At 50.0% G+C, this 17,540-nt stretch overlaps 1 protein-coding gene across 1 annotated transcript; it reads right to left on the bottom strand.

Moving 5' to 3' along the window:
* Positions 1-14,824: 14,824 nt before the first annotated feature.
* Positions 14,825-15,749, bottom strand: LOC144139250 (uncharacterized). Its single transcript, XM_077671662.1, has one exon. It carries the CDS (start codon positions 15,747-15,749, stop codon positions 14,907-14,909), a length of 843 nt encoding a protein of 280 aa, XP_077527788.1. The 3' UTR covers positions 14,825-14,906.
* Positions 15,750-17,540: the final 1,791 nt, after the last annotated feature.

Genomic DNA, 17,540 nt, shown 5'->3' with positions numbered 1-17,540 from the left:
AACGTCAGACACCTGGAAAAACCTATTAACCTATAAAATTGCCCGCTGCAGTGACGTAATGGGGACAGCAGTTACGTCATATAGGCCACCAGTAAAAAGGTAGTTATCAGCGTGTCATCTCCACGTTACCATTCAAGTGCACCTTTGAATTACAGGTTTGAATTACAGTTTTCACTTTGAATGACAGGTTTCACATAGTGATAATTGGTATTCTTATACTGCGGCGGAGACACCGATGTCTTGGAGGCATTCAAATGCGGCTTTCCGCAGTGACGAGGGAAATGGCCACGGTAATAAAAGTCTTTTAGGGTTGGAAAACTGCTGTTGAGCCACTCTACCATCGGTGCGAGGTCATTTCTTACTCGGTCTTATGCATGGCACTCCAGTAAGACATGCTCAGCTGCTTCCTGTGACCCGCCGTTATCGTAGTAACGATTGGGTGTTTGGCCAAGAGGATATCAGTAACATTTGTGAGAGATGCTTTGAGATGCAAGCGATGAAGCTAAGACTCCCAGCATGGAAATCGCTCCCGCAGCCTCATCGTCAAATCAGGATCGACGGGGTGCAGGAAGGGGTGCTGGCTGTTCGGCCTCTGTGCCCAAGCGGTAGCGTCTTGGCTTCTCCTTACATCCTGGGCTCGAGCCATGGCTTTTCTACCCATTGTACAGCGAAGATGTTCAGCAAATCGTACTTTTTTGAAAGCGCAGTTTAAAATACCAAGAAACAGCCAAGCCCGCGCCCGTGAGGGCGGGCCTTGTGGCGACGTCCTGGTACTAAACAAAACCAAAAAATGCCTAGCGCTCTGTAAGCGTGCCTCGCCACGACTATCTTGCGACCTTAAGCACATTTGCCAAGCCAAGTATACCCACTTAGGGAGATTGGTCAAGATTGTGGCGACAACCCGACAGTTAAAACACCACGAGAATGCACAGCGCTCGTGTTCGCGTGCCTCGCGGCCGCTGCCCAGCGTCACTGGCTCACGTTAGTCGAGCCAGCATACATACTTAAAGAGACTGTCGCAGATTGGCCAAAAGAACTCCAGCGTTTCCCGTAATCGTGGCAAAACTTGCTCGGAACGACAGACTTTAGCGTTCGCCTAATGGTGGCAACACTTGCTCGGAACGAGAGAGACACGACTTAGCGTATGCTCAGCCAAAGTGACATCCAATGATTATCATTTCCAAAAAATGAAAAAGTCCACACTTACAGCCACAATGATAAAGCAAAGTTTACTGTGCAGCGAAGAAGAAACAAATCGGCTGAAATTTTGAACTTAAACTTTAGTGATTGTCGAGAAGACGACGAGAAAATTGTCGAGAAGTCTCACGCGTCAGTTTGAACGTTCCTCATTTTTTTACTCGCGCTATTTTTTATAGCGAAACTGCCTCTTTCTATCAGTTCTACGCCTCCATTTCGCGAATAATAATGCTGTTGTGCCTTAGAGGTCAGTTTAGGTACAGATGGGAGCCGATAACTCGTTTGTTGAAAGTTTCTACATCGCGCCGGAACTGCAGCCCAGGCTGCCCTGACCTGGAAAAGAACTATTGCAGCGGCTGCTGGTATCGAAACTGGCCACTCACATTCAGTGGGTGATGCTTGTGGACAGGAATATTCACGTGGCTAAACTGCAAGCAGTGAATTCACCTCGAACTTCCCACGACCAGCAGATTTTATTGTCTTTGGCGAATCTTTCAAGTGGGTACGTTCAATTTGGGTCTTGTTCGGCCCCGTCAAAGATAGCTAAATCAGCAAATCAGCCGTCACTGACTACTCTAACCAGCAGTGTATGTTAGTATGTATTAGGGATTATTTTAGGTGTCCATAACATTGAGCCTTACGATTTTCCAAGCATCTTGTCAACCTTCGTGTACCGGTCGAACACGTTCGACCTAAATCGTATCAATAGGACTAACGTCGGGCTATCGCATTGCAATGGGGAGTTCCGGCCGCCGCATACGATGCACCCTTGCTAGCATGAATTCAGCAATATTCCTCGCGATCATCGTTGCTGCCCAACCCACAGAAGTCTGAATGCGTTTGAGCCATCACGGCCAACAGGAATTTTAACGACACCGTTGTTATATTGTCACCTAGCCAAAGACGACGCTGCTGTCTTCAAGAAAAAACAAGTTTATTGGAGCGAACTCGTGCTCCCCTAACTACTCAAAGAATACACAGGCGGCGAAACAACAGTTAACAAAGTGTCGTGCGTAGACTGCTGTCGATGATTAGAATGCCGCGTCATCTGCTCAGCGTGAATTTATCACTCGGCGCAAGGGTTTCTGGAACAGTCGAATTGTATCCAGAACACTGTAGATCAGCGAAGGTTATTCTAGGCTGTTTGCGTTAGTTCGGAACGATCTCCCTTTGAGAAGAGAAAACACATCCGGCACAGAAAGAAAGAACAGAACACGCGCCTCGCTTGGCACACACGACACTGATAACACAGACCGGCGCAGCCGGGTGGCAAAAGCAAAACACAAATAAACAAACCCAATGCATGGTTCGCGGTATTAATCCCCCTGTAAGAGTGCATCGACCCGATACTAACACAAGCGATAATCCGAACAAATAAAAAAATAGAAATCTGTCATCGTGCGTAGAAAGGTTTTAAGCGAACCACGTGGACGACTTCGGGCCGCGTGCGTCGTCGTGATGTTCCGGAAACACCATCGGGGATCACCTCTTAGGTAAAGTGGCCAACACGTTGTAGAATCCGCTAGGGCCCGTTTCTCACTGAGTCCACGTTGTCGGATGGGAGTCCAAACCCACACACGAACCCCTGGGCGGTACTCGGCGTCTCGGCGTCGGAGGTTGTAGCGTCTCACATCCATCAGCTTGAACTCGAGCGAGCTATCGGTGCACGCTGAACTCTCTGCACACTGAAGGTATCCTTGGACGTCTGCGTTGAGGTCGTCTTTTTCCACGCGGGGAAGCCTGGCGTCAAGCATCGTAGCCGGCCGTCTTCTGTAGACAAGCTCGAACGGTGTCATCTGTGTGGTTGCCTGGATAACCGTGTTGTACGCAAACGTGACTGACGGAAGGACTTCGTCCCAAGTCTTATGTTCAATGTCGACGTACATAGACAGCATATCCGCGATTGTCTTGTTCAGGCGTTCCGTTGGTCTGTTCGTTTGGGAGTGGTACGCCGTAGTTCTCCGGTGATCCGTGTTCCTGTAGCGTAAGATTCCTTGCATAAGCTCAGCAGTGAAGGACGTTCCGCGGACCGTGATTAGGACTTCAGGGGCTCCATGTCGCAGCACAATTTGGTTTATGAAGAACTTGGCGACTTCTTGTGCAGTCCCCCTCGGAAGAGCGGTGGTCTCTGCGTAGCGCATCATGTAGTCTGTGGCTACGACAATCCACTTGTTTTGTCATCGTGACGTAGGGAACGGGCCTAGAAGGTCCATTGTCTGTGTCTACGTGTTTCTTCTGGTCCCTTTTGTTTAGCGCCTCAAATTTATTCAGTCAGTCAATTCCGATCTGTTGAAATGGCCTCGACGGGACGGCGATCGGTTGCAGTATTGCGGCGGGTCTTGTCGGCGGAGTTTTTGGTCTCTGGCAGTCACGGCAACTCCGAACGTAGTTGGTGACGTCGGATGTAAGTCGGGGCCAGTAGTACTTCGCCTTGATTTTTGCAATAGTGTGAGCTGTTCCGAGATGTCCGGAAGACGGGTCGTCATGCCACACTTCCAAAATTTCGTCGCGAATGTCTGCGGGTATGACAAGTAAATAATTTCTTCTTATTCCGGGGTTGAAATTCTTCTTCACGAAGGCGGAGTTTTTGAGTGTGAATGCTGGCAAGTTCCTCTTGAACGCCCTAGGCACGGCGACGTTGCGTCCTTCGAGGTAGTCGATCATGACGGGCAGGTCGGGGTAGGCACGCTGCTCGGCGGCTAGGTCGATCTCTGTCACGACTCCGAAGAACGCGCTGTCTTCGTCAGCGTCTTGTGGTGGTGGGTCGACGGGGGCGCGGGACAGGCAGTCGGCGTCGGAGTGTTTCCTGCCGGATTTATAAACGACTGTAACGTCGAACTCCTGCAGGCGCAAGCTCCACCGCCCAAGACGGCCAGACGGGTCCTTCAAATTGGCGACCCAACACAGCGCATAGTGGTCTGTCACAACCATGAACGGTCTGCCATACACGTATGGGCGAAATTCGGAAATTGCCAATATGATAGCCAGCACTCTTTTTCGGAGGCAGAGAAGTTTTTTTCCCCCTTCCACAGACCACGGCTTGCATAGGCGATTACCTTTTCGCAACCGCCTTGCTTTCGGACGAGGACGGCACCCAAACCTATAGCGCTGGCGCCCGTGTGCATTTCCGTTTCGGCGTTTTCGTCGAAATGAGCGAGCACGGGCGGGTTTTTCAGGCGTTGTTGCCGCTCGCAGAATGCTTTTTTCTTGGGCGTTTTCCCAGACGAAAGGGGTGCTATCTTTTGTCAGGCGCGTGAGTGGCTCTGCAATGCGTGCGAAGCTTGGGACGAAGCACCGGTAGTATGAGCGTAGCCCGAGAAATCGTCGCACACTCTTTTAAATGCGAATGCATTTATTAGCCGGGGGTTATCTTGCTCCGTTGGCCGGCGTGCGCCTGCATTCCTCCAGCGCGAGCGCACGTGAGCGCGCGCCTGGTAGTTATGCCTTCGTCGTCGTCGTCGTCGTAAATGCGAATGCATTTCTTAGTTGGGGGTTGTCGTGCTCCGTCAGCGTGCGCCCGCAGTTGTTATCTCTCCGCGCTACTCCTCACCCCTAGCAACAGCTGTGGAGCGCCTAGCAACCGGAGCAGGTGGTAGCGCGGGTGGGAGTAGCGGAGGGCAAGGGGAGAGGACACGCCCAAGGGAACATGATATCGAACGCCGTTGCCACGTCTCCCGTTCGAGACACGTCTCCGTACAAGGACTTGTACACCCTTGCCTACACCGGAGACGGAGTCTTTGTGGTGACCGTGTACCTCGCGCCCAACCTCGCTCGAGACGCCATTGCCGCGCAGCTGGACGCGGCTATAGAAAATGTGCGCGTGCGCTCCAAACCCTCTGACACCGTAGTCTTGGTTGGCGACTTCAACGTTGACGTGCGCAAGAAGAGTGGCGAGTGGCTGGTCGAGTACATGCAGACCAGGCACTCTATGCATTGTCTCTCTGCCGGCTTCGACACGTGCCCCACTACCATTCACGGGAGTTGCATTGATCTGGTCTTTACGCGAAACTGTGACGCGCGTATGCTTCTCAAACACCCTTTGACCGTGCACTTTAGCGATCACAAGGCAGTGATTGTGGCCGTCAGGTACAACGATAACACAAATAAGTGCTGATGAATAAATGATTACGTTCACACTCTAGTCATTAATTACGTCATTACTCGCAACACACTCATCGGTGCACCCAATGCATTCGCATTTCTGCACGATTCCCTTCGGGGAGGTGCGGGGGAATTTTTTTGTCTTTCGGTCTTGGAAGTTCGCTGTGGCTAATGTTTTCGCCGGGTCAGGCAGGACTCCAGCGGCATTAACGACGTGCCCCAAAAATCTGAGTTCCTCGTAAGCGAAGCGGCCCTTTTCGGGCTTCACCGTTAACCCCGACGAGCGACATCATCGAGGTACAGACTCCAACCTTGCAAGGTGTTCGTTGAAAGTCCGGGCGAATACCACAACGTCGTCGAGGTATACGAGGCAGGTGTGCCACTTCAGGCCAGCTAGCACAGTGTCCATGACTCTTTGAAACGTTGCTGGCGCCATGCACAGCCCAAACGGCATCACCTTGAACTCGTATAGACCGTCCGGGGCTATAAATGCAGTCTTCTCTCGGTCTCTCTCGTCCACTTCAATTTGCCAGTAGCCGGGCTTCAGATCCATCGATGAGAAGTACTTCGCGTAGGAGAGGTGGTCGTGGGCGTCGTCGATTTGTGGCAGGGGTTACAAATCCTTTTTGGTGATTTTGTTCAGTCTCCGGTAGTTAATGCAGAGTCTTAAAGTGCCGTCTTTTTTTTTTTAACGAGTACGACCGCCGCAGCCCACGGACTTTTAGATTGGTGTGTTATGTCGTCGCTGAGCATGTCGTCGACTTGAGTCTGGATGGCTTCGCGCTCGTGTGAAGACAGGCGGTACGGTGACTGTCGATGGCTTCTGGAATCTTCGATTATTATCCGGTGCCTCGCCAGCGGCGTCTGACGTAATTTTGAGTTCGACGAAAAACACTCGCTGTAGCGATGAAGAAAAGCCAATAACTGCTTCCTTTCTTCTTGCGGTAGCGCCGGATTCATATCGAAAGGATGCGGGATCTTGAAGGCAACGTATCTTCGGGTGCGCCTTCAAAGTCGGCGACTGCGATCACGTCACTTACTTGTTGCGTTTAATCGACGAACGCAATTGCAGCGCCCTTGTTTAAATGCTGGTACTCCTCGCTGAAAGTGGTGACCAAACCTTGGGATCTGCGTTGCTTAAACCGCACAATCCCTCTTGCGACAGACACACCGCGGTCGAGCAGCAACCTTTGGTCACTCTCCACAATAGCGTCGATTATCAGGAGCAGCACCCTCGCAGTAGACGGTGATCATCAAGCTTGCGCTTGGTGGCAGGGTGACATGATCATCGGCGATCCTTGCAGCTCCACGGTGTTCGGGGTTTGGTTCCGGCGTAATGGCGTTATCGGAGGAAAAAGTTATCGAATTGGTCTGCAGATCAATTATTGCGTCGTTGTCCGTTAAAAAGTTCATTCAGAGTATTACGCCCATTCCGGGATGCGCACGTTCCACTTGGTGTCACGAGGTGGACTCCTGCTGCGCGTATGTGCGGAACATCCCATCTGGTCATAACTTTCTTCAGCTTAGACGCAAATGGTCCGCTTATTACTGAGTAGTCGGCTCCCGTGTCTAGGAGGGCGACTACATCAAAGCCGTCGATGGACACCTTGACGTCGGACGCCGCCTTCCTCGAGTTCCGGGTGCGTCGGGGCGTCGCATCTGGGCTTGTGCGTGTTGACGGTCGGACGCTGTGCGTCGTCGTCGTCTCCTCAGCGGCAGTCTCGGTCACGTCGGGTAGGCGTCGCTCCGTGTAGCTGTCGTCGTGTTCGGGAGTCTCGTCAGGGTAAGGTCGGGTCGTCGGGACGAGGGCATGTCGTGAATCCCGGTCTTCGGCACGTCCTTGCGTCGTTGGAGGATTTCGGGTACGCGTTCACCGTGAGAAACTGCGCAAAAACGAAACAACAAAAAAAAATTATACCACCTCACCGAAGGGAACTATGTGGTGATGCAAAGCATCTCGGCTTACCGTTTCCGCGCGCGAGCTCAACCAGCTTATGCTATGTTCAGAGTACCGACGCAAAAGCCATATCGGGATCTATGGACGTAAAAAAACGGCATGTGAAGCAGTTAGCTTGGTTGAGACGGGAAATGACGTCATTCTCTAAAGGTATTACGACAGTTGCGGTAGCATTGCGAACTCGGCCTTTGTCTTTCCCTGCAAACGCGTCATAGGCATTGTGCTGGTAGCCATAGAGTTTCTTAGTAAGTATACTAGAGAGGAAACTGAGCCTGGTAAGCCATGTCACCGTGGGGGGTTATGGGAAGACCGCCGATTTCGACTTGGGCTTGGCATGACAGTTGGATTCTTAAGCGGTTTTTGTTATTTGCTTTGTTCACGATGCATTAACACGTCTACGAGCGACGAGGAAGCCGAAATCCTGCCTGTTCGGTGGTAGCCGTGTTCGGTGAAACAGCAGGCAGTGCGTGATCGTACGCGAGTTTGGTCATGCCGCAGACGAAGGGCGTGTGAATGAGCGGGTAATATGCCGCCGCGAAATTTGTAGCCGAAGAAAAAAAGAAACAAAACGTACTTCGACGAAGACAAGATACGACAGACACGGGCCCCTGCGGCCGTCCATATCTTGTATTTGCCCACGACTGCTTAACGCCACGTTTTCTTTTAAATGCGGAGCATTTCTTAGGCTGGCGATGTCACTCGTCGATGTTGTCGGCGCCGTCCACACGCTCACTGCGCATGCGTGTCGCGTCGAGGCGCAGGTGCGCGTCTCTCCCCCGTACCCTCCTCGCTCTCAACAACAGGTGCGGCGGTGCGGGAGGAGCGCGTGTACCCCGTGCTCTCCGTCGCTCTCAACAACAGCTGCGGCGGTGCGGGGGGAGCGCGTCTGTGCGCCCATGCGTCGTAGCTACCCGTGCGCTGCGTCGCGCTCAACAGTAACGACGGCAGGGCGTTTACACGTGATAACGGCGTGGTGGGTGCGTGGAAAGTTCGCGCGCTTGTGTACGGAAGTGTGCGCATGCGCGTCTCTCCCCCGTACTCCTCTCCCTAGAACGCGGGAGGTGTGTATATAAGCAGCGGAGCGCGAGTTCGGAATTCAATCAAGGGCGTCTTTGCTTGGCTTTCGCTTGACTTGACGCTTTGCTTGACGGCACCAAGCAATAAAGACAGACTTTAACTTTACACTCCTTGCCTTCGCTTCTTCTTCATTCAATAAATAAGAATAATAAAGACGAAATAACAATTAGGCATTCCCAAACCATACCCAATTACGCAACATTCACGCGATACCCCCACCACTCTGCGACGCATTTACTCGAGTTCCCTTTACACTCCTTGCCTTCGCTTCTTCTTCATTCAATAAATAAGAATATTAAAGACGAAATAACAATTAGGCATTCCCAAACCATACCCAATTGCGCAACATTCACGCGATACCCCCACCACTCTGCGACGCATTTACTCGAGTTGCCCCCGTGGGAAGATGCAGGCGGGTTTTTTTTCCTTCAAGTATCCACCAACTCGCTCAGCAGCAACTCGCTCAGCAGGCACGCTCAAAAACATTTCCAAGCTCTTCAAACAACTTATTGTATTAAATAATGGTAATATCCCAAAACAAGAGCTCTAATATGTTTTCCTCAAAATATTAACATTGTTTTTAACTGTCAGATTGCTATGCAGAATAGTAGGCACAATCCCCCCGGAAAAAATACGCTTTACTTCCTTTTTCCTTAGTTTTAAAACAGCCTATTTTATTTGCCACTTACATAATTGCACCATATTCTTCGCTTTTTTGCGGCACTTTATTTAAATTTGCGGTAACTAAAACGTTTTAATCCAAGCCAATGATGAAGCGAAGGCGAGGGCATGATATAATGGCGGTCCATGACGGCACAGACGGCCTTGATGTGAGCAGAATAGACGCTAGCGCCAGATTCCTCTCTAGTGTATATTGTAAGAAAATCTGTGATGGTAACTCCGCATCATGCCAGTTGTGCGGCGATAACGATAAGGTCTAGGATCTGCGGCCACTAGTGCCTGTAATACGTGCCTCTGCCGCGACAAAGCGTGCACGCGCAGAAAGCCTGCGTTGAGCGACTCTTTCCGGAGACCGCTGTGCCGAAGTCATACCGTTTGAAGGGTCTAAAATCGTTACGGAAAAACAAGGGACAAACACGCCGAGGCACGCAGTGCGCTACTGTGTGTGTCACCCTTGAAAGTTGTTGTTGTTGTTGTTGTTGTTGTGGTTGTTGTTGTTGTTCCTGGTGAGTTGGCTCATACCCACGTGGATGATTGGCCTAGAATTGGGCGTGAGAAGGGTAATGCGCCCGCTTAAAACACTGGAAACTTATACACCTGGTTATTTATACGCAAAAAGAAAGAAAATGGAATTGGTTGAAAGTTGTAAGTGGATTTTTGAGTAGAACAACTGAGCTTTTTGCACCGGAAAAACTACATGCAAGAATCAAAGCTAACAGGTCAGGCGCCTGGTCTCGAAAACGTATGCATGACCGGCGGCAGCCACCCCTCGGTGACAATATCCCAGTGATGTGGCCCCAAAAGATAGTAGTACGGGCATGGAAATAGGCAGGCCAATTTGTCGCAATGGCTTGGCAAGATGACGTCCCCTCATCATGGAAAACCACGGCAATGCAATAGGAAGTGCTCTAAAGTCTCCTCATCACCGCAGACAGCACATCGGGAGGAGGAGGCTAGACCAGCCCGGTGCATATAAAAGTTGAAAAGTTGAGTTGGGGGACTCGACATCTGAAGCTAGGTAATGTGACCTCGCTTTGTCTAAATTCACAAAACTGGTATTCCAATTATGTTTTAAATGGACATAATCTTCAAAATTAGTGATGATCCCTTCCTGCACTCTTGCTAGGCGTTGGTAGGCACGAAACCTTGCTCCTGCTACATAATCATAGGTCAACTGGAGGGCTATGCGCCAAGGAATCAGCCTGTTGATTAAGCTGTAACCCTTAGTGACCTGGAACCCAAATGAGGCAGATGTCCCGCAAACGGGAAGGCACAAGGAAGTTGAACGTACGAATAAGAGCGGAATTTCCCGATGAAGACAGAGAAGAGCAAACCTATAAGGAGTCAGTAATTATTGCTACGTTAAGGTGCTGCGGAGGTGCGTCCTTCAAAGCCAGAACTATCGCTAGTAATTCGGCTTGAAATATCGGTGTGAAATCAGGTAAACGCAGTGAGAGGGGCCAGGTAACGTGTGAACTAAAAATTCCCACACCTGCTCGCTCCTCACGCTGGGATACATCTGTTGCAACTATTGCATTATCCTTAAAGCTTGCCAAATGGTCGTTGAGTACTCCTGTTAAAAATCGCGACGTAAGCATTTCAGCGTTACTGAGGAAAATATTATGTAAAGTTAAAGGCGCAGGAGGAACGTCACAGGGCGTTGTCAGTATTGTGGGAATTTTGATACTCAATGGTGAGAGTAACGTCTGGGCATAAACACACTGTGGTCGAATGTACCGAGGCCACCAAGAGCTGAAAAAGGGTGCCGGCTGAGCAACCATCAATGAAAAATATCTGCTCTGTAGAGATTCAAAAATCCTCATAACCGCCAGTGCTGTTAGTAGCCGAAACCGAGACTCCAGGCAGGGAATGCGGGCCTCCAAATACAAGATGTTATTGGCCACGCACCTTGGCAGTCCAAGGCACAATCTCAGTGCACGATGCTCCAACATAATAAGCTTTCTGAGTTTGTAATCTGGTGAACCGCAAAAGAGGGCGCAGCAAAACTCTAAAATGTGACGCATGTACCCCCTGTAAATAAAAAAATTACATCATCTTCCCGAGGGGAACCCTGAGGTGATGCGAAGCATCGCAGAGTTCCAATCCAATCCAATCCAAGCCAAGCCAAGCCAAGCCAAGCCAATCTAATATAATCCAATCTAATGCCCCTCGCGAGAAAGTGTTCGCTATCTGAGAGGAGACGGGGTGAGCGGCGGAGAACACAGCTGGCGCGGCGAGGAGAATGGGGGAGGGGTGGACGCCGACAACAACGCCGGATGGATGCAGGGACAAGGCGAGTGAATGAGATGCGTCGCATCTAAAAGGAAAGTGTCCCTTCTCATTCCAAGACTCCTATGGCTGAGTCTCCGCAACAGTCCAAGTGCCCGTTCCCCTTTGGTCGCGATATGGTTTTTATGAGGGTGCCAATCCATTGTCTGATCATATATTACACCCAAATACTTCAAAGACGCCACCTGAGGAATAGTCGCCTCCTCCCGATACGTCAGGCAGAGGGTAACCGGAGCAGATACCGGAAAAACAATAACAGCGAACTTATTGACGTTAATTTTCAAATTTATGTATGCTAACCACCGTTCGATGGAAAACAAATATGCCTGTAGCATTTGATAAGGAACATGAATGTCCTAGGCTGCAGAGAAAAAGGCTATGTCGTCAGCGTAAACATAAGTACAGACTTCCTGATTTATGGGATTTGAGCTCATTAGAACATTAAATAGGATGGGGGAAAGCACCGAGCCTTGGGGGACGCCCCTTGTCTGATGCAAAGTTGATTTAAAGCCATTTTTTGAAGAAAAGAACGTGCGTCCGATTAAATATTTTTCAATCCATGGAAGAATATACTTGGGTAACCCACATTCTTTAAGTTTGGCTAGCAGTACGCTATATTCCACGCTGCCATACGCTTTAGCAAGATCCAGTGTGGTGAGTGCGCATATCTGTTTGTTTCCGCGCGCAAACTGAATACGGCTCTCCAGGTCAACATGGGCGGACCAAATGGAGCAACCCGGACGGAAGCCAATTTGATGCGGGCTCATAATATTTTTACTGGACAAAAACTGGACTAATCGACCATACAAAATTCCGTCTATTAATTTGCCTAGGTTGCTAGTCAGTGCAATTGGTCGAATATTGTCCGGAATAACACCTAGGCTGGGGTTCTTTAGAAAGAGGACAATTTTTTCAATTTTCCAATCTGCAGGAATCCATGATTTTTCCAATGAAATATTTATAATATTCAATAGATCGTCAGGAGATTCCTCAAACAAAAGCTTTATCGCGGGAGTAGAAACCACATCTGCCCCCGGGAAGGCTCCCGGAAGCCGCATAACAATATCTCCCAACTCTGGCCTCGTGACAGGCGAGAAGTCTACAACTGGTATACTTTCTACGACAATTGGTGATAGTGTAGACGAGAACCTAATTTGTAAGTCCTGGGCGACCTTTTCGATCGTCATTCGAAAAGGTCGGCCTTTTCATTCATCACACGTTTCCACGACTGAAACATCGTTACTGCGATTGTCTAAACTCTTGCGGTTACGCAAGAAAGCAAAGAGAGCACGTCCGTTTTTTTTTTCTATATGAAAGCGCCGAGAAACAATGCGAATGATGCAGTTGCTTGGCCGTAGAGATTGGTCGGCGGAAAATAGCCGAATAATATTTGAAATTTGACCAGTTATCGGGACTCTGATTATGAATGAACTTCTTCCACGCTGCCTTCCTACGCCGATAATCTCTAGAACAGTCGTGATCCCACCAGGGTCTTATACCCTTATTCTTTGCAGAGGCAACAATGAATTCAGACTTCTTTAGTGAGTTTTTCAATGCGGCTGTTACCTTCTTAGCCCTATTTTCCTCAGACTCATTCGGTACCGATGTGATAACCGAATGCAATTTCTTTTTCATAACTTCATAATTTACCAACATCCGCAATACCCCTTCCGGTGTACTTGGAGAGAGCTACATGAAAAACTACTGGTATGTGGTCGCTATTTGTGGGGCAATCGACAGTACTCCACGAAGAGACGGAAACACCCTTTGCAAATGTTAAATCCAAGACAGATCGCATTCGGCAACGGAGAAATGTCGCCCTACCTGTGTTATAACAAAGAAGATTGTTGGGGGACATCCATTCTAATAACCGCCAGCCACAGGTATCTGTTTTAAAACCCCAACTGACGTGATGTGAGTTGAAGTCAGCGGCGATTACGAGGTGTTGCTTACTCGACGATAGAGCAAGATCTAGGGGACCTGTGGTAGTCACTCCGTTAGAGAATTATGCATTACTAAAGAAAAAGAAACGCATCCAGGGAGGCACATATGAATCGCCAGTAGTTCGCAGTCCGGGGACGAGGACTGAAAATACAGTTTGGTTTTATGCACCAGCTCGCCCAAATTATTAAACAGCCTTCTTCCTCCCTCGCTCTTTCTCTCTTCCCTTAAGGACAACCTTATCGTAAGACGTGAAGGATCGCAATATACGCATTTATGTGAATAAGCAAAAAATGGCGTTTGAATTTCTCTTCAAGTTGTTTCCGTGGAGACAATCCAGCCGTGCTAGCCAGGAAGTTTCAGTGTTTTGTTCTAAAGACAACTCTTATTTTTAAGCAATGTTTTATTTGTGACAAAAAAGACACTCTGGTAAATCACTATGGAGTTGTTTTTATCGGTATTGCGGCATTGTTGCAGTAGCTTGCGCGAAAACACATCCTGAAAATAACTGAAGATAAAGATAAGGAAGACGAAGCACGCGTGACCCTGCGGAGGGATTCCCACCGAACCTCAGCGAATACCTTGCCTTGGCGTCTTCTGCTTGATCACCTATGGCAGCTGGACCATTGTCCGGTAAGGACACTTAAAAACTATCGTTGGTACCACGTAGCCACGACAGGACGGTACATTTCTGGTTCAAGCGAAATAAGGAATGCCTGGTGCAGATCGCGTGTGCTAGGTTAAGCAGGTGGCAAAACGAATTCATATGGCAGTACGGCTTAGTTGTTTTGTTCATATTTTATTGCTCTTTCAGTTAACAGATTCCCCTCTCTAGTCTTTTTACTCTTTCTTGTTCCTATGTTTTCACGACTAATCTGCTAATCAATTAACCGAACTCTTCTCTCGCATATACTGAATATTTGGTGAACGTTTCCGTCGCAGCTAAAGAAATAGCGTCTCAAGACTGTTGCACTCCTCTGCTTTTGAACCTATTAAGAATTAGTGTCTTTCCACTCCTTCAAGAATGGCAACAAGCGAATATTGGCGCAGTGCAAGGAGTGCATGAAACAGAGCATGTTTATTTGTGATTTGCGATTGAGCATACTTCTCAGCTAATTAGCTGAACGATACATGGAAGGGACCTAGAGTTTTACTTTAGTGGAAATTTGGCTGTCCGTTCCCCTCACGCGTCGCTGGCATCTTACTATCTTTGTAACACCCCAACCCAAACCATTCGACCAAGGAGGACAGTAGTGAGAGGATCACGTAGCGGTGATGGCGGGAAGGTGGACTGCACCTGTATGTGCACCCTCCCCCCTTCCTAAATGCACACAAAAGATGTTAGGGGGAAGATAAACACAGCGCGTGCCGAGCAGTATACACCCTATACAGCGAACAGTTGCGATGACCTTCAAAAGGTTACTCTAGCTGCTACTCGCCTCGACTGCCCTTTAAAACGCGGCAATTTCGGTTGTAAATGCTGCTTGATGAAGCGGCAGGGGGGACCTCAAGATCTGGGACGAATCGCCATGCGCCCGTCTCAATGAACGCAGCTTCACATTGTACTGTCTGTCTGAAAAACTTTAATGCTGGTATATACAGGGAAGATGTTTGAGGTGGCCCGGAGGGCGCCACCTCTCACAATCACTAGGTGGGCTCCTCATTACAGAAGCCCATTGGCGATCGCCGCGGCTCGGGCTCGGTCGACCAGGGCCTTCTGGCTCACTAAGTCGGAGCAGCCGAGCAGGGCTGCCTCCCAGTCCTCCCGGGTGGGGTTTGGTTTTGGGGCGAGCTTCGGAGTTGATTGGCATGCACACACCATGTGGAAGATGTCCGAATACTTCTCCGCACAGTACGGGCATTGTCCTGTATAGGCAGGATCAAAGTGTTTTAAAACTGCCGGGCACAGCAGTGTTTTGGTGTAAAGACGAAGGAGGGTGCGTTCCTCTGCCTTTGTAAGGCCCTTACAGGGCTTAGGATAAATTGCGTGGCCGAATAGGTATAATTCAGTAATTTCTCGAAAAGTGAGGGCCGGCTTGGGTTCGGGATCCATTTCGGAAGGGTCTGAAGACGTTGCTCGGAGAGTGAGCGCGCGGGCTGCGGCGTCTGCCGTTTCGTTGCCTTCGAGGCCCATGTGAGCAGGAGCCCATGCGATCGTTCGAGAAGCGGGGGCCCCGAGATAGTCACTATTTTGAAGGATGCGATACGAGAAGTGAGGAATGTACCCCTGTTCAATGTTTCTGCAGGCCCCTCTCGAATCGGTGATGATGACTCGGGACTCCTGGTCTGCGGCTGCTAGCGCGATGGCGACTTCCTCCGCGTGTGTTATGTGTTGAGCTCTGAATGTTAGGCCATTTACCGCGACGTTTTGGTGGACGACTGCGGCCGTGCACCACCCCCCATGGCCGGAGGCGTCCACGTAAAAGATTCCGTGCTTGTTCCCATAGTGGCGGGCAAGTGCCTCCACCCGCGCCAGGCGCCTGCCACTGTGGTCGTCACGTGTCATGTTGGCCGGAAGAGGGCGCACGTGCAGGGCGTATCTCCAGACTTCGGGGGTGCGTACGCGCTCTTCCGTTAGTGTTGTGTGGTGGATGTGTAGTCGGGCTAATAGGCGACGTCCCGACGGCGTCTTTGAAAGTCTTGTATATTGATTAGTCAAGTGTGCCTCCCGGAGCTCCGCGAAAGTGTTTACCATCCCCAGGCCCATGAGGCGCTGGTTTGACGTGTTTATTGGGAGGTCGAGGGCACGCTTGTACATCTTTCTCAGAATTACTTCGAGGGCGTTCTCGTCAAACTTGCGCACGTGGAGGTAAGGAGTCGAGTAGAGGACTCGACTGATCACGAATGCATGCGCCAGCCGCAAGGCATCTTTGCACCGTAATCCCCCGCGTTAGTTAGAAACCCGGCGGACCATCCGGCCCACCTGGTCCCCCACCTTACGCAGTTTGGCTATTGTTGTATCTACCCGTCGATGTTTGTGGATAAAGAGGCCAAGTACTCTAATCTCATCGTGTTCGGGTATCGGGCCGCTGGCCAGGGAGAGTTTCATTGTGGTGGTGCACTTTGGCGATGGGCGAATGTGCACAAATGCGGATTTGGACGGGGAGCATTGAAGGCCGCAGCGGCGGGCGTAGGCGTCCACAATTTCCGCCGCTTGCTGCAGGTTGGCCTCAATGTCTCCAACCGATCCGTGTTTGGCCCAGATGGTAATGTCGTCGGCGTACAGCGCATGCTGGACGCCTTCGACCTTCGCCAGCTGAGCCGGAAGTTTCATCATAGCCAGATTGAAAAGTAACGGCTAGAGGACCGCGCCCTGTGGGGTTCCTCTCGTTCCCATTTGATAGGGGCCGTGTTCTTCGTCTTGTATTCGGATGAAAGATTGACGATCCGCGAGAAATTGCTTGATATACCCCAAGGTGTTATGTCCACAGTCGGTCTGGGAGAGATGTTGCAGGATAATTTCGTGTGTGACGTTGTCGAAAGCCCCCTTCAAGTCTAGGGCGAGTATTGCCTTATCGTTGAGGGGGTATTCGACAGGGTTGAGAATTTCTCGGTCGAGTTGAAGCAGAACATCCTGCGCGGACCGGTGCGGGCGGAAACCGAACATGGTGTCTGCGAATGCATTTTGGTTTTCCAGAAACAGAGACAGCCTGTCCCGCACCATGGTCTCCATCAGCTTTCCCGCACAAGACGTGAGAGAGATGGGGCGGAGGTTGTCCGTGTTTATGGCTTTGCCGGCTTTCGGAATGAAAGTTACCAGGGCGGTCTTCCATTCGATTGGGAGGGGTGCCTCACCAAGCCTCCCAAATTTTTAATAATTGGCGGTGAGATCTTTGAGTGGCGCCCCCTGGCTCTGACGTCGGCTTAGGGATTCGCGCCGCTGTCGTCTGCAACACTCCGCTTGTGAGGGGCAACAGCGCCTGGGCTAGAAATCGCCCGCTTCGTTGCTGTAGTGCGTTAAAAAGCGTATTTCTAGCGACTCAGTTATTTTGCCAGCTTCTGACGCATCTGAATAATTTGAAGCTGTATCCCCCACAAGTTTGCAACACACGAAGAGATAGAGAACAACTTTCTTCAGAGTATCGGTCAGAAGATCGTGTGTAACTTGTCCTTTCTTGCTTATTCGCGAGGATCAACGATCAGAGCTTCTCGATAAGTATTCAAAATGCGTAGGCTTCCCTGCAGTATTTTTGAGATGCTCTTATGAAGACTCAACAGTCTAATATTACGTACCAAGCAGCGGCCTCTACACGCTCTTCGCACAGCAGGAAATAAAGCGGCTTTCTTCTGTTTCTTT

The sequence above is a fragment of the Haemaphysalis longicornis genome, unplaced genomic scaffold (genome assembly GCF_048455015.1).
Source record: "Haemaphysalis longicornis isolate Haplotype H1 unplaced genomic scaffold, Haemaphysalis longicornis Haplotype H1 scaffold_5, whole genome shotgun sequence".
Lineage (NCBI taxonomy): Eukaryota > Metazoa > Arthropoda > Arachnida > Ixodida > Ixodidae > Haemaphysalis > Haemaphysalis longicornis.
This window is presented reverse-complemented; position numbering and strand designations above follow the sequence as displayed.

Coding starts and splice junctions, on each gene's coding strand:
- LOC144139250 (XM_077671662.1), bottom strand. CDS start 15,749: ATGACACGTGACGACCACAGTGGCAGGCGCCTGGCGCGGGTGGAGGCA.